The sequence below is a fragment of the Dunckerocampus dactyliophorus genome, chromosome 2, assembly GCF_027744805.1.
Source record: "Dunckerocampus dactyliophorus isolate RoL2022-P2 chromosome 2, RoL_Ddac_1.1, whole genome shotgun sequence".
In the NCBI taxonomy this organism is placed as follows: Eukaryota; Metazoa; Chordata; class Actinopteri; order Syngnathiformes; family Syngnathidae; genus Dunckerocampus; species Dunckerocampus dactyliophorus.
In genome coordinates this window covers 44,503,773-44,519,629 of record NC_072820.1, presented here as the reverse complement: position 1 = coordinate 44,519,629, position 15,857 = coordinate 44,503,773, and the positions used below count along the sequence as shown (strand labels likewise).

At 39.9% G+C, this 15,857-nt stretch overlaps 1 protein-coding gene across 2 annotated transcripts in view; it reads right to left on the bottom strand.

Moving 5' to 3' along the window:
- mtr (5-methyltetrahydrofolate-homocysteine methyltransferase) overlaps window positions 1-15,857 on the bottom strand; it is a 49,031-nt gene that overhangs the window by 1,307 nt on the left and 31,867 nt on the right. For both annotated transcript variants that reach the window (XM_054768670.1, XM_054768671.1), the window contains 12 exons: window positions 15,399-15,506; window positions 14,062-14,162; window positions 12,968-13,035; window positions 12,537-12,657; window positions 10,676-10,757; window positions 10,265-10,363; window positions 9,153-9,228; window positions 6,190-6,345; window positions 3,534-3,733; window positions 3,222-3,422; window positions 1,606-1,798; window positions 624-736 (listed from right to left, as the gene is read on the bottom strand). In XM_054768670.1, the coding sequence (XP_054624645.1) occupies window positions 624-736; window positions 1,606-1,798; window positions 3,222-3,422; window positions 3,534-3,733; window positions 6,190-6,345; window positions 9,153-9,228; window positions 10,265-10,363; window positions 10,676-10,757; window positions 12,537-12,657; window positions 12,968-13,035; window positions 14,062-14,162; window positions 15,399-15,506 (1,518 nt within the window). The remainder of the gene's footprint in view (window positions 1-623; window positions 737-1,605; window positions 1,799-3,221; window positions 3,423-3,533; window positions 3,734-6,189; window positions 6,346-9,152; window positions 9,229-10,264; window positions 10,364-10,675; window positions 10,758-12,536; window positions 12,658-12,967; window positions 13,036-14,061; window positions 14,163-15,398; window positions 15,507-15,857) is intronic.

The following is a 15,857-nucleotide window of genomic DNA, read 5'->3' as shown; positions in this document are numbered from 1 at the left end:
GTTCAACTTTTGGCTGAGGCAAGTAAGGCCTGCAGTTCTTTGGATGTTGTTGTGGGGTCTTTTGTGACCTCTTGCATGAGTCGTCGCTGACCTCTTGGTGTCATTTTGGTTGGCCAGCCACTCCTGGGAAGGTTCACCACTGTTCCATGTTTTCGCCATTTGTGGATAATGGCTCTCACTGTGGTTCGCTGGAGTCCCGAAGCTTTTGAAATGGCTTTATAACCGTTTCCAGACTGATAGATCTCAATTTAGTCATGTTTTAATGGGTGCGGAAGAGGAGGGTGGGCCAATCACTTGTTTAATGGGGTGGGGCAATCACTTTTTTACACACAGACATGTAGGTTTGGATTTTTTTCACCCTTAATAATAAAAAGTTTCATTTAAAAACTGCATTTTGTGTTCAGTTGTGTTGTCACTGACTAATATTTAAATTTGTTTGATGACCTGAAACATTTAAGTGGGACAAACATGCAAAAAAAATAAGAAATCAGGAGGGGGCCAAACAGTTTTTCACACCACTGCATGTCACACACTGTTTACTGAAGGCCTCACAACAAATTCAACATTTTCTTTCATTTTTGTGGTGCAAAGTGCAAAATTGAAGTTCAAACATTTTGTTTCACCTGCTCCTTGGTGATCTTCCCAACAGCAAAGTATGAAGCCTGTGGGTTGGAGAAATAAAGTCCAGACACTGAGGCTGCGGGAGTCATGGCCAGTGACTCTGTCAGCGCAATACCTGAACACATCAATAAATAATGGACACATAGCGTTAATCTCCATACTTATTTATTCATTCATGCCGCTTGTGCTCACTAGGGTCGCGGGGGTATGCTGGAGCCTATCCCAGCTGACTTCAGCCAATCGCAGCGCAACAACCATTCAAACTCACATTCATACCTATGGACAATTTAGAGCGCGTATTTTTGGAACGTGGGAGAACATGCAAACTCCACACAGAGATGCCCAAACGGAGATATGATCTTTTAGATCTCCTGACTGTGTGGCCAACATGCTAACCACTAGGCTACCGTGTGTCCATAAACAACAATAATTATGGACACATAACATTAATTTCCATAGTTATTTATCTTTAAAGACAAATACGAGGATGAAAACAATGCATTTTGTCAAGTCATCAATGTAGCTTTTCCACACGGTTCCACATAAGTTGTATACGTACAAAGTAAAACAAAATAATGTGTGACACTACAAATCCAAATTGCAATTTCATTTTTTTTAATTTTTTTAAAAAAGGGCATTGACTGGTACACCCTCCTGATCAATCAACACTACAGTATATCGTCATCATGTCAACACATCATCCAAAGTTTACATTTTTGAGTTGTTTTTTTTTATATACTGAAAGATTCCACTGAATAATTGCAAAAAATGACCATCAGAGAAGAAAAGTAAGAAATATACCGTAATTTCCAGTTGGGACATTACCCAGCAACAGGAAATTACCCAGCGTGCCCTGCAGGTTGGAAATGCTACACTTGTTTTGTGGTAATTCGCCATTTGCAGGTTAATTGTTCAGCACTACGGTATATCTAATGAGAAGAAATGAAAAGTCTGATAATCTGGATGAAGGGATTTCCACTTTACCCGTCTTCTCCTGTATACCGGCAAGGTTCCACATTGTCATCTTTTCAGTGTGATCGGGCTGGCTTGGGTAGCCCGCGGCCGGTCTGATGCCCTGATAACGAACCTTGTGGAGGTCTGAGGCCTGCAGAGACTCATCACCACTGTAGCCCCACAGATCCTTCCGCACACGAGCATGGAGCTCCTCTGCAAATGCCTGAAGAAATAAAGCAGATCATTTTGGTTGCTTCGGGAAGGGTGCCTCACAGGGAAAAGCCAAAAGTAAATATTAGTCAATGACAACACAACTGAACACAATATGCAGTTTTTAAATGAAACTTGTTATTATTAAGGGAGAAAAAAAAATCTAAACCTACATGGCACCCGTGTGAAAAAGTGATGCAGGTCCCAAAGCAGCAAAACAGCCCCAGACCATCACACTACCACCACCATATTTTACTGTTGGTATGATGTTCTTTTTCTGAAATACATTACTTTTACGCCAGATGTAATGGGACACACACCTTCCAAAAAGTTCAACTTTTGTCTCGTTAGACCACAGAGTATTTTCCCAAAGGTCTTGGGGATCATCAAGATGTTTTCTGGCAAAATTGGGATGAGTCTTAATCTTCTTTTTGTTCAGCAGTGGTTTTCATCCTGGAACCATTTTTGCCCAGTGTTTTTCTTATGGTGGAGTCATGAACACTGAGCTAAGGCACGTGAGGCCTACAGTTCTTCGGCTGTTGTTGTGGGGTCTTTTGTGACCTCTGGGATGAGTCGTTGCTGCGCTTTTGAGGTCATTTTGGTTGGGTGGACATTCCTGGGAAGATTCACCACTGTACCATGTTTTTGACATTTGTGGATAATGGCTCTCACTGTGGTTCGCTGGAGTCCCAAAGCTTTAGAAATGGCTTTACAGTATAACCTTGACCAGACTGATAGATCTCAAATACTTTCTTTAGATCTTTAGATCTTGGCATGATGCCTAGCTGTTGAGGTTATTTTGGTCTACTACACTTTGTCAGGCAGGTCCAATTTAAGTGATTTCTTGATTGAGAACAGGTGTGGCAGTAAACAGGCCTGGGTGTGGCTAGCAAAATTGATTTGGTTCGGATTTTTTTTCCTCCCTTAATAACACAAAGTTTCATTTTAAAACTGCATTTTGTGTTTTGTTGTGTTGTCATTGACTAATATTTCAATTTGTTTGATGATCTGAAACATTTAAGAGTGTCAAACAAGGAAACAAAAAAAGAAATCAGGAAGGGGGCAAACACGTAAAAAAACACGTAAAAAAAACAAACTTGCCCATATTTACTAGGTCATTGTTGCGATACTAAACTAAACTTCAAGGTTTGTTGTTTATTCTCACCTTTTAATTTTCATTCCCATACCACTCCTACATTCCACTCCAACCCACTTGAGTACCTTACTCGTCTGAATGAAATTGAAAAGTAAAATGGTATTGTTCTGACATCTTGGAAACACTGTGAAGATACAGCTTTGTGAAAACGGGACTTAAAATTCAGTGCAATGCGGTGGAAAATTACTTGCAACTCTCAAGATTCAAAAGTTGATAAATTGAACACATGAAATGCAAAATGTAGATTTTCTTTTCGTAAGCAATATGTTCTCTCCCGTACCTCAGCCAGTCGGTCAGCCAAAGCTTTGACCATGATGCTGTTGTAGTCGTCCCCCTGAGTCTGGAACTGCTGACTCAGTTCCTCTGCACCAAACACTCCCACAGCAAACATGCCAATGTAATCTTCCAAGCCGCTGTTCACGGGCGCCACAAAGTCAGACAAACACAGGTAGGGATCTGAAGCAGCACTGTCCTTTTCCAGCTGAAGCAGAGAAATACAACTGAGTGTTATAAAACATTAAAGTATTTACAAGAATGTTCTATTCTGACTAATTTTACAAGAGCTTCCTGCCACCTACATACTTCTCCTCACCTGTTGGCGTAAACCATGGAATGTTGCAATTGGCTCTCTATTTCTCTGCGCTATATCATCATTGTTGTACACGTGGATGTCATCACCATCACTCTGGGCCCGCCAGAACCCCACCAAACCTCGTCCTGTTAGACTAGAGTTATCAATCATTTGGTTCAGCAGCCGCTGGGCGTCATCAAAAACTCTGCGTGCCTCCGATCCTGTCGAGAATAAACATGAGTTACACTTGTGAACCAAATTCATCAAGCTTTTCAGAAAAAAAAAAAAAATCTATCCATGACCTAAATTGGCAATAAAAAAAACATTTAACTTGCTAAACTTAGGCCAGCAAAAGGACATTGACATCACATAGACATCACTCTTCCACCAGTGTCAGTGGCCAGGGGGAAGGGCATTGTGAACTGCAGTGTTGTCCTGTTGAAAATGCCAGTCACTCCCAAACAGACGAAGGCCTTCAGTCATGAGGGATGCCCCCTGCAACATCTCCACAGCCAGCTGCCGTTTGACACCCCTGCACAACCTGAAGCTCCATTGTTCCATTGAAGGAGAAAAGAAGCCATCAGGACCATCATGGTTCCAATTTTTCTCAAGAGAGAATAGAACTTTCTTCCACCTTTCAATGTCCCATGTTTGGTGCTCTCATGCTTTCTTTTTAACAACCTTCTCTCTCAGATGCCGTCTGATGGTTACTGGACTGCACTCTGCACCAGTAACAACCTTAATTTGGGCCGAGGGTCGTGCTGTGTCTTGACGGACAGCGAATCGCATCCGGCTCTGGGTCGGTGACAATTTTTGGGTCTGTAGTTGACAGAAGTCGCGTTAGCTCCTATGGGCTATGTCAGATCAATGCGCCTCGGAAAGAAGTTTCGGTAATGTTTTAAATCATCAAATTACGGCAAAATACTGAAAGTATCACGTTATCATCAATGTACTTGTTAATGCATGATCATAGCATGTATATAAAATGATAGAACGTTGTTAAGAGGATTTTTTTAAAGGGCTTCATTCTCGAAATAGGTACCACCCATGACGTGCAATGTCAGCTAGCCCATACTAACTTGTTTTCTCTTGTTAGAACGCACAGAAAAGGGAAAGATGTCCTGATCTGTCAAGTGCTTGACCCGCGGAATGCAGAGACACGGCGGCGGCTTGCAAAAATAAAGGTTCTTTAATGGTGTAACAAAAAGCGACAGAGGAAAAGGGCTCTGTGAAAAAGGTAGTCCAGGTAAGTAACACTACGTGATAGCACTGATATGAAGACGAGGAACAAGTCTAACAGAGGAAACAGCATCAGTAATGGCAATGAACCAGCACCGTACGTCTGACGATGCTGGTCTTTTAAGCTCCACTAATTGTAATGATCCGCAGCTGCGCGGCCACCAGGCTTGACCCGGCGGCCACTTCCTCCCTGGAGAAAGTGTGACCCGCCAAAATAAGAGCGTGACAAAAGAAATATGCATTCATGTTTCACATAAGGATTGTGAATGATGGACAAAATAAAAAAAAAAAGTGTGGTTTTCCTTTAAACTTTTGATAAACTGATGAACAGCCTATTTTATATATTATTTCACTTTAATGCTTGTTTGCAATAAATTGCTTACTCAAAATAATTTTTTCTCACTCCCATTTAGTACCTTTAGCTGTCACTCATTCTTCAGTGTCACTCATTCTACCGTGTCACTTGCTTTGCTTTTCTCCCTTTTCTTATGTCACTGTTGTATTTAGAGTCGCTATGTTGAGTGCTGATGCGAAGATTTGATTTGCTCAGTAGCATCCCGTTGTGTTGCTTCACTCACATGCAACTGAGCTGACCAACCAGTATCGTAAAGTCTATGAAAAATGTGCCGGTCAAAATAGAAGTGTCCCGTGAAAACTTCAAATACTTAAATAATTTGTTTACTATAGGTCCTCGTCCGTATTGGACAGCACCTGGGTCTGGACTCAAAACGTCAGTTCGTGATTCCTGGTTTAAACAATCTACTTTGCCAGATCTTAATACAATCTTGTAACAGTGGGGTTTGCACTGCCTGACATATTCAGAATTGAAAGGGGCCACTGTATCATACCACAGCCTGCCTTCAAATGCACCTTCTTGTGGAGTCAATTCAGAAACTTTTTAATGGCAGAAGGCCACAAAGTCAGTGTTTTGATGACCCTTCTTGCACTGCGCATGTGCCATGGCTGTACTTGCCATTTATTGATTGACCTTTCCACTGTCAAAATCAGGTAATCAGCAAAACCACTGACTATTCGTAGTACACGGCCAGTCAGTGATCCAAATCTGCCAAGCAGATTCCATATGCATGACCTAAAACACTGCTGATTGCTATGTAAGTGATAAGCCATTGTCAGAAGATTATATATTTCAGGATGCACGGCAGGAAATAAAACTATTCACAGATGCTGAGAAGTTAGATTTCTGTTGCTGTGCCTCAGCTCAACAACTACATGCTGTGAGGTTAATACAACAGAATGCCATTCATTTCCATTGCTGTTGTTTGTTTGCACGTCTCATAATAACTGTCGCAATGAATGCAATGTGGTTTTCAAAGCCCCAAACTGAGGCGAGTAGAGCTAGGTGACAACCGCGGAATGGAAAAGTGGCATACTTACTGTCATGGCTGACTGAATAACCTGGTAAAATATGAATACATACCCACTGTCTTATCTTTGAAGATCTTGGGGTAACCTCGGTTGGGATATTTTCCCCTGAGCTGCCAGACGTCAAAGAAAGGCTTCCAATCAATGAAGTCCAATAGTTTGGTCAGGTCGTACTGTTCAAACACATGGCTGCCAAAGTACTGAGGACACACTGAAAGATACATTAAATCATTTTTACACTCAATACTAGTCACACGTTCTACGATATCATTTGTACGTTGTTCACTCTGGAAACTGACAACAGACACGAGAATCATCATGGGCATGGATGCCATCACAAATATGGGCCTTTTTAGGATTTATCTCAAGTTTGAAGTTCTCTTTCCAGGCTGGAATGATTATACAACATACATTATCAACAAATATGAACAAGAATCGATATATATTTTTTTATTTTCTAGTTAGCTAAGGGTCAAAAGCATACTTCAGGCCTGAGCAAGTCTTGACGACACTCAAGACGTGAATGATATGTGGGACTACCCAATGAAATCACATATTCAGACACGTAAAGCATGTCTACAAAGGCTACAAAACATCAAAAAAGGAAGCAAGATTAAGAAGGTAGCCAGTGATGAAGGCTGAATCCCAATTCCACCCCTTAGCTCTTCCCCTTCGTGTTACCCCTTGTCTTACCCCTACCCCTTAAAACCAAGGGCCAAGGGGAAGAAGCCACAAAAAATTTGATGCCACCTGATTCTCATTACGTCATCACCCGTCACCACTTGCTGGCTATGACGTAGGCAGATGAGACAATTAACCCTTTAGGCACCAGAGTTTTTTTCAGTTTTGACATTACTATTTCAAAAGGTTGTATCTTGAAAATGGTAAGAGATAAAGGCATACTGTAAATGAGAAAAATCATCAGTATGACCCAAACTTGATGATGTCTATGATTATGACAGCTATTATTACATAGACAGATATATCTACCTATCATGCCTGGGAATATTCTCATTCATCCAGGTCACTGTGTTCTCAGGTCATATCTATCTATTAGCAGTGCATTTTCTGCGAAGGAGTCTCTCGGGGATACTACCGCCATTTCTGCATTTTTTTTTTACATTCCCGAAACCCACCACGTCCCCTCCTGCCACCCAGAACACGGTTTAGCAAAGCATTGGCTCAAGTATGCTGCGTGTGGACTGTCACGGCGAGCAGAATCGCTGCTGCACGCACACAGGTGTTCAAAGTGTACAAAGCTGTAAACTTTGCATACAAACACGTCCACAAAGGCTGCTCAGATTCAAGTTACACCAGTCTCCTGGTGTAAAGTATTAACTACATGAGGCATGATATTTGCACAAATGGCTTGTTAAATTCTGCAATCGTGCTTTGGCGCTGAAAGGCCTATATTGTTTTCTACCATAAAGTAAGGTGCATACATTTCTACACTATTTCATTGTTGTATAACCTACGTCAGAACACCTTTTTTGAAATAAAAGGAACACATGTTTACAAACTGTGACATCTATTGCCAAATAACAAACAACTGAAGTAAATAACAGCTTACAACCCACTGAGCAGCAATGGCACGCTGCGAGAGGCCTTGCTTATGCAGCTCGACAATCCGACCACATTCAAAAAGGGAATTCTTAGCTTTAGCCATCAGGAGGGCATGACTGTGTGAATGACAGAAAATGAACATTTTGAGCAGATTTTGTCTTTTATAGCCTGTGGTCTTAAACTTTTGATCAGCTGATAAACAGCCTATTTCAGTTTAATTGTTGTTTTCAATAAATTACTTTTCCAAAGTGCTTTTTGTCTCACTCCCCCTTCTTGTTTTTGCATATTGTAGCTCTACTTAAAACCTCATTAAGATCCAAATGTGCAAAATGCAAATTCTAGCAATTTTTCGACTGGTTTTAAGATTTTGATCAGGAGTGTATATGTATGTCTTGTCAGCTGGTGTTGCATCCAAGTTGACTCCGCCTACTCCTTTGTTTCAAGTTGGGTCGCTGACCACACTTGGTTTCTAAGGCTGTTCACCCCTTAGCACTTACCCCTTGATTTAAGGAGAATTGGGACACCACTTAATTCTTGTGAACGTGCAAAACCCAGGGGCAAGGGCTAAGATAAGGGATTGGGATTCAGCCTCATCAAGATCGGCTTGTATCCCAAGCAAAGGATGTGGCAAACAAATGACTACAGGAGATGGAACACAAGACGGCGAGTACAGTCAGTGGAAACTACTGATACACCAATACTGGGAATCAAGGAAACTTAACTACAGAAACAGAAAAAGAAAGTCGTTGGACAGAACCCGTCATGAGGTACTGAACAGACCTCCACCAACAACAAAAGCAGCGTGCCTCTCGCCTTATTTGACTGAAACATGTGCAGGCATCGTAAAACGCTCGCTTACATTAACAACATGGTGTAAACACACCCGTAGAGCCTGAGCCACACACACATAGCCGTACTAGCATGCTTTGCTAAATTAAGCTAACCCAGGTAGCTTCCATTCACGCTCCGCAAGAGTTTCTTTCAGGCCGCCGTATCAACATGTTTAGTTCGGGAGGGGTGGTCCGTGTTTGCAATGACATTCCGCCACGATTGAGCGGTCCGCCGGGAAAATGCTTCCCCACACGAACTTATCAGGATGACAGCGTTCATTCACATGATGTCAATTTCTGCAAAATTTTGCGTTTATTGGCCAATTCTGCGATTCCGTTAACACGGAAATCATAAGGCCCTACACCAACGCACAAAGGTGTTGAGACAGATGCAGAGGGTGAACCCTGTCATCCAGCCTGTTTGGTAGAGAGAGAGGAGGAAAACAAACGCACATGCACATGTCAATATATTGAGGCGGGCAAAATTATACAGTTTGTTTTTATTTATCGTGCGGATAATCGATTTATTGACTATCGTGACAGGCCTACTTTACACATGACCAAAATGTGGAATGGTTATGGCCACATATACTGTAGATAGGAATTCATTATAAGGCCGACTTACCTGGTTTAGTTATTGATTGCCAGTCAATATGGAGAGCTCTCCCCCTCGCTTGGGCTAGCGACAGATAACGACGGTCCTACGAAGGAAAAGGTGAGGGGCAAGTGTGTTTCATTGTATTACGTACAACTGAGGACAGAGATTTACATACACTGATCATGGGCATGAATGTTATTTTTTTAATGATTTATTTTAACAGCTTCTGTCAGTAGCAAATTTTTTGCTGCGATTAATCGCAGATGAAAGATTTCTGCTGTTAGCGTAATGAAGTTTTCTTTTAATATTTACTTTAGATATATTTTTTGCAGTTCGGTAATCCCTCATTTATCGTGGTTAACTGGTTCCAGACGCGACCATGATAAGTGAATTTAATAGGATTCCTTCTTTATAAGTCAACTTATAATGTTTTTTAACATTTAATACAACTAAATGCATGCATTGTCAAGCAAGACCAACTATTTTAGAATATAGTAACTCTCTGAATTGATTCTTTCTAATCACACTGTTATACTGAAGCTACTTGGTGTCTGACCCAGAAAATTTTGGAAGGACAGCTGGCGTTGTCCTGGCCACCTGCATTGCGGTAGAAAATGGATGCTTGGTTTAAAATGCATAAGAATGTTTTATTATTTGGAAAGGAACACTGTGATTTCTGTAATGTTTTACTTTAAAATGTCAGCAAAAAAATTAATATATTTGATCGTTTTAAGACATGTCTGAGAGCCAGATGTAGTCATCAAAAGAGCCTTATCTGGCTCCCGAGCCACAAGTTCCCTACCTCTGTTATGAATGGGATATTACACGCTTGAGAGGCGGTTTGATCAGCTCATCATATGCGTGCCGGAAAACACGGGAGCCCACAGGCCTACAAAAAGCATTATGTTTATTATCGGCTTTCATTATAGGGAAAAATCCCGATACCAATATTGACCACTATTACATTTTTATGCCAATATCGAGCCGATAATATCGGACATCCCTAATAATATGGCATTCATGCCTGTGGTCAGCGTGTATAAACTTTTGACCACAACTGCACATTACATAACAGAGCAGTACACAGCATGTGTTCATAAACTTATGACATTGACAGCGGGGCTTTGGCTTTGTCATACCTTCAACGAGTCGTAATGCTCCTGCCTGACTTCTTCATATTCCTCTTTCAGGTCCTCAAAAAAGTCCTCTCTCACATTATCATCCAGAAGCTGAGAGCACTGGAACAAAAACAAAACATCGGACTATAAATTATACAATTACTTATATCGTATAAATTGTCTAATTAACCTAATAATTCAATTTGTAATTTTTTAAACAAGCTAGCCAGTTTGGTTACGATGTTACGATGTATTCTTTTTCTTCCAAATGAAATGTTCTGGTTGTGAAGGACTGATGGCTATAAAACCAACCTATCATCGCGGCCAATATTCATTATCTGGCCCTTCATATATGAAACCCTTTATGTCCGCAAACGGAAAAAATTAGTTGACTTTGCATTCCCTTTCCCTGTGCTCAGTAGATGTCCTTACCACAACCACACTCCTCGAAGCATCCAGGACATGGACAACAGGAGAAGTGTAGCATGGAGCAATCTTCACTGCTGTGTGAGTCCTATTAAATATGAAACACAAAAATTAGTCCTGAAATACTGTGTGTGTACACTGGCGTATAAAAAAACTGCGAGTGTGAATGGCTGTCTGTCTTTATGCGTACAGTATGTGCCCTGTGATTGACTGGCAACTTTTCCAGAGTGGTGTCTGCCTTTTGCACAAAGTTAGCCGGGATATGTTCCAGCGTCCTCTGACTCTCAACAGGCTAGGCCAGGGGTGTCCAGGGGCCATTTGCGGCCCGCGGTTGTTTTGTATTGACACATGCTAAAAATAGAATTGAACAAGAAAACTAAAAAACCCCCAAAAACAAACGACAACAGCAAATATGAAAAAAAAATCGAGTAATTTTACAAGAATAAAGTCAAAATATTGACAAAAAAGTTTCAATGTAACGAGAACAAGTGGTCATTTTACGAGAATAACATTGCAACACTATGGAAAAAATAACGCCATTTTGGTAGCATAAAATTGAAATATTAAAGAAAAATGACCGAAAAAAAGTTATCTTTTAATGAGAGAAAAAAAAAGAATAAAGTTGTAATGTTTGAAAATCTAGGTTGCAGAAAAAGTCATAAAGTTAGAAGAAAAAGTCAAAATATGGGAAAAAATATCGGAGAAGACAATCTATAACAAGAATGTTGAAATAGTTGGACAGTTACAAAAAAAACAACAACAAAAGAAGAAACTGAAAAAGCAGCTGTAATTTTACGAGAATAAAGTCTATTATTCTAAAGAGAAGAAAAGTTCCAATTTCACAAGAATAAACTCCTTTATAATATTATGAGGAAACATAGCGTCATTTTAGCAGCATAGAGTTGAAATATTTTTAAAAAGCTATTTTTTTAAGTTGTAATGTTAGGAGAAAAAAAACAAAATAATACAAAGTCTGTGGAAAATTAGGTTTATGAAAAACTCATAATATGGGAATAAAATGAAAATATTATGGGTCTATTCTGAAAAATAAAGTATTCATATAACGAAAAGAAAATTTTGAAAGATTATATCACAACAAAGTTGAAATATTTGAGGAAAAAACGACTAAAATGGGAAAAAAATGAACACAGACCAAAGTTGATAAAGGCTTTTTCACCCACGTCTATCGCAAAGCTGAGATGCAGTTTTTTCTTGAAATATATATCAATTTTTCACTGTGTGGCCCTCGCTGGAAAAAGTTTAGACACCCCTGGGAGATGCAATATATTGTCAGACGTAAACAGGAAGCTTTTCTCTTGACCAGCCAGATTCTTTTCCACACAAACTGACTACACTGAAACCATTTAAGTCAGGGGTCTCAAAGTCGTAGCCCGTGGGCCATTTGCGGCCCGCCGAGTCACATTTTGCGGCCCGCGACTTGTCTTCAAAGATGACTGTAATACGGCCTGCGACAAGCCAATGTTACTCGTAGGATGCACACATAAGCCTACACTGAACTAAGAGTGAGTGAGTCACTTAAAATATCCCACCCATTTCCTATACCGCGTGTCTTCATTAGGGTAACGGGTAAGCTGGAGCCTATCCCAGCTGAATGCAGCAAAATATAAACTGTGAAATAATTTATTTATTTGATTCACCCTATTACTGTATCAAGATATTATTGTTATTGTGAGCCATGTATCGCGTGTCGTATCGTGAGGTACCCAGAGATTCCCAGCACTACTCCCAATACTTGATGCGGCCCAGCCTCACTCAGACTCTACCTCTAGCGGCCTCCGGGTAAATGGTGTTTGAGACCCCTGATTTAAGTGGTCAAAGAAGAAAATCTGCAGTGTGTTTGTATTACTTTGATGTGGTGGCTCCCCCTATCAACAATGGAGTGGTCATTCCCAGTCTCTCCATCTCTTTGGCCACATAAATCATCTCATCTAGAGACGGGGTGATCAGACCAGACAAACCAATAACGTCTGCAAGAATAAAACTATATGTTAGGTGTTGTTGTCAGAAATGTACACACACTTCAAATATATATAAAAAAAAATGATAAAGATGTTACATTTTAATTCATGCTACCATGTGTATAAGATATTTTCCTCCCACATCCAAAGCCCAATGTTCTCATCTTCACGATTAAGTGATTTTATGGCTTAAAAACACAAAAAGTGAAAAAGAACATACAGTATTTGTTTTTATTATATACTTCTTCTATACAAAACGCTTAGACCTCATAAGCCAGACGGGAACTAATGTTGAATATCGAGCGAAATGTGAACGTACCTGCTTTTTGCTGAATGGCCTCTCTGAGAATCTTATCACAAGGAACCATCACACCCAGATCAACCACCCTGAAAGACAACGAGCAGAATTTAAACACACTGATTCTTATTAACCAAGTAAAACAGTCAGGAATAGAATGTTTTTTTTTGTTTCCATTGTCAGATGATGGTTTACATTTTGTAAACCAACCCGTGATACTGAATACATGTATATTTAAAAAAAAAGCCTCTAAGTGAAGCTTTGTGTTATATGTGACTAAGCGTATTATTAATATGAATTTTTTATCCTTACACTGCACTCGTTTTTCCATTTTTTCCATCTTTTTTCTCATAACATTGATTATTGATATTTTATTTTGATATTATCCCTAAATATTTTGATTTCATTCACATAATATAACTTTTTCCATCTTAATTTTCCAAAATTTGCATCTTTATTCCTTGTTTTGTTTCTCATGTTATGACCTCATATTACATCTTTACTGTACGCTTTTAAAATATTTTTTTCCTCATAATATTACAACTTCACAGTTGTAAAATGATTACTTTTTTCTTAAAAATTACCACTGTTTTCTGAATATTTTAACTTTATTATCCTAATATTTCGACTATTCTCATGAAATTACTGCTCCTTTCTTCAATTTTTTTCCCCGTTAGTTTTCCTGTTTAATCGTCATTTTACATAGAGGCTGCAATTGGCGCCCAGGCCGCACTTGGGACACCTCGGTTTGGGGTATTATAATAACCAATTCTTATCATCATACTTGTTGGCATGGGACAATAAGTACTGGGTTTTCTGATTTCCCCTTCATGTCCATCTTTTTCCAATATCATGACAATGATATTTTATGAGGTTCATCTTTTTTCAACGTCAACTTCCTGGTTTTAACTTACAAACACATTTTTTTCAGTTTCAACCCCCTGGCGTTCACAAGACGGCATCAAACATGCCGGTGATTGGTGCTGGGGCGGAGTGACGCACATGGTAACCAAATCAGCAGAGTCGCAATACAAGTGCAGTCAATCTTGTACTATTTTTGCAATGACGTGAATGTTTTATGTTTAATTTGAAAGTAAAAATAAAAACAGTTTCACCTGAAGTTGTTGCAACCCAGCACGACACCGACAATATTCTTGCCAATATCATGGACATCGCCCTTCACTGTGGCCAGAACTATGGTGCCTTGATAAGGATTCTGCAGGCAAAGGAGATTACATTAAAAAAACGGGAAAATTAATTTCTTTTTCCGCTTTTCCTTTTTTTTTTCCATTACAATTTTACATGGTTTTTATTATTTTGTCATTATTGTTGGTTTCACCTGGATTCACATGAATACGAGACACTAAGCGTCTAAAATGAGATAATGCATGAGATTGTGCCCATGAGAACAACACAGGACCAGATTTGACTATAATTTTAAGTACAATGAAAAAATATGACTGAGCACACAAACTTTTTTTATTTAACCGAGTCACAAAACACTGCAGGTGCGTTTTGAAATGTCTGTCAAACGTTTGGAGCATTTCTTGAAATGCTGGTTTTTCAACTTAATTAAGGTCAAGGTCAAGGTCAAAGTCAAATTTATTTGTATAGCGCATTTTCAACAGTTAACTGCCCAAAGTGCTGTACAGAAACCAATAAAACACAAAACTACACAACACACCTGATAATAAATTGTACAACCGAAAGCTAAAAACAATGGACAAAAATGACTAATAAAACAGTAACAACAATTCAGCCTTTTTTTGCCATGACTTTCTGTGGACGCACACCATTTTACGCTGTTGCGTTTGTATTTACTTGGCTGATCAAATGTTGACTGTCGCGATGAAGGCTGTGCATTTCGATGTGTCGTTTTTTGGACATGTTTCAGGTAAGTCCGTCAGTCCGTCCAACCGTGTTGATGGGCTCACCTTGCTCATTCGGTTTGAAGCCGGAATGTTCCCACGTGGCATTTTGCTTTGCAATCATCTTTTTCCCTCCAAATGTCTATGACATTACCTTGCAATGCTCCCCACGAAGCTTACTTGCTGCACTCTCTGTGTGTATGCGACCGGCCCCGCCTCCCCCACCACTGTCAAAGCGACTGTATGACAAGAGCTCTCACGCTGTCTGAAGGCCGTTGTTTTATGGAATGCCGTTGTTCTATGAAGTGTCTAGGGTGCTGAACCAATGTACAGAGTTAACCTCTTCCTGCCTGGAGGCGAGACATGAGGAAAACAGACACGCACGCACATGGCAATATATGGAGGCCGGCAAAACTATCGTTATATATATACTATAGTTCATTTTCACTTACCGTGTGATTAATTAATCAATTTATTATGACGAGACCATTTTTTTCCGAGCAAGAAATCTTGTGACGTTTTGATCTTGTGACGTCCCTATAATTAACTAATTTTCGTGTGCAACATATTTGGCAGGCACTGACCATGTCCTCAGTTGACCCAGACAAAGCAATCCTCTCCTGTCTCTCTTTCTCTATGAAAGGTATTAGATGGCCCACCGCCTTCTTCATAACACGAGCCGACTTGATGACCTGCAAGCAGAAAGAGGTCAGTTTTCTATTTGAATATATAAACAATGCTAATAGAGAGAGAAGAACAATTACAGTGGGAGAAGTAATTATTTAGTCGCTGATGGTTTCACCCTTTTGGTTGATTTTAACAGAGACAGTATAACCACTGCAATTGACTGGTGACCAGCCCAGGGTGTACCCCGCCTCTCGCCCGAAGTCAGCTGGGATAGGCTCCAGCATACCCGCGACCCTAGTGACGATAAGCGGCATAGAAAATGGGTGGATGGACAGTATAACCAAAAATAAAGAAAAAAATAAACTAAAAGGGTTTTTTTTTTAGATTTGATAGAATGAAATTAGCATTTTATGCTC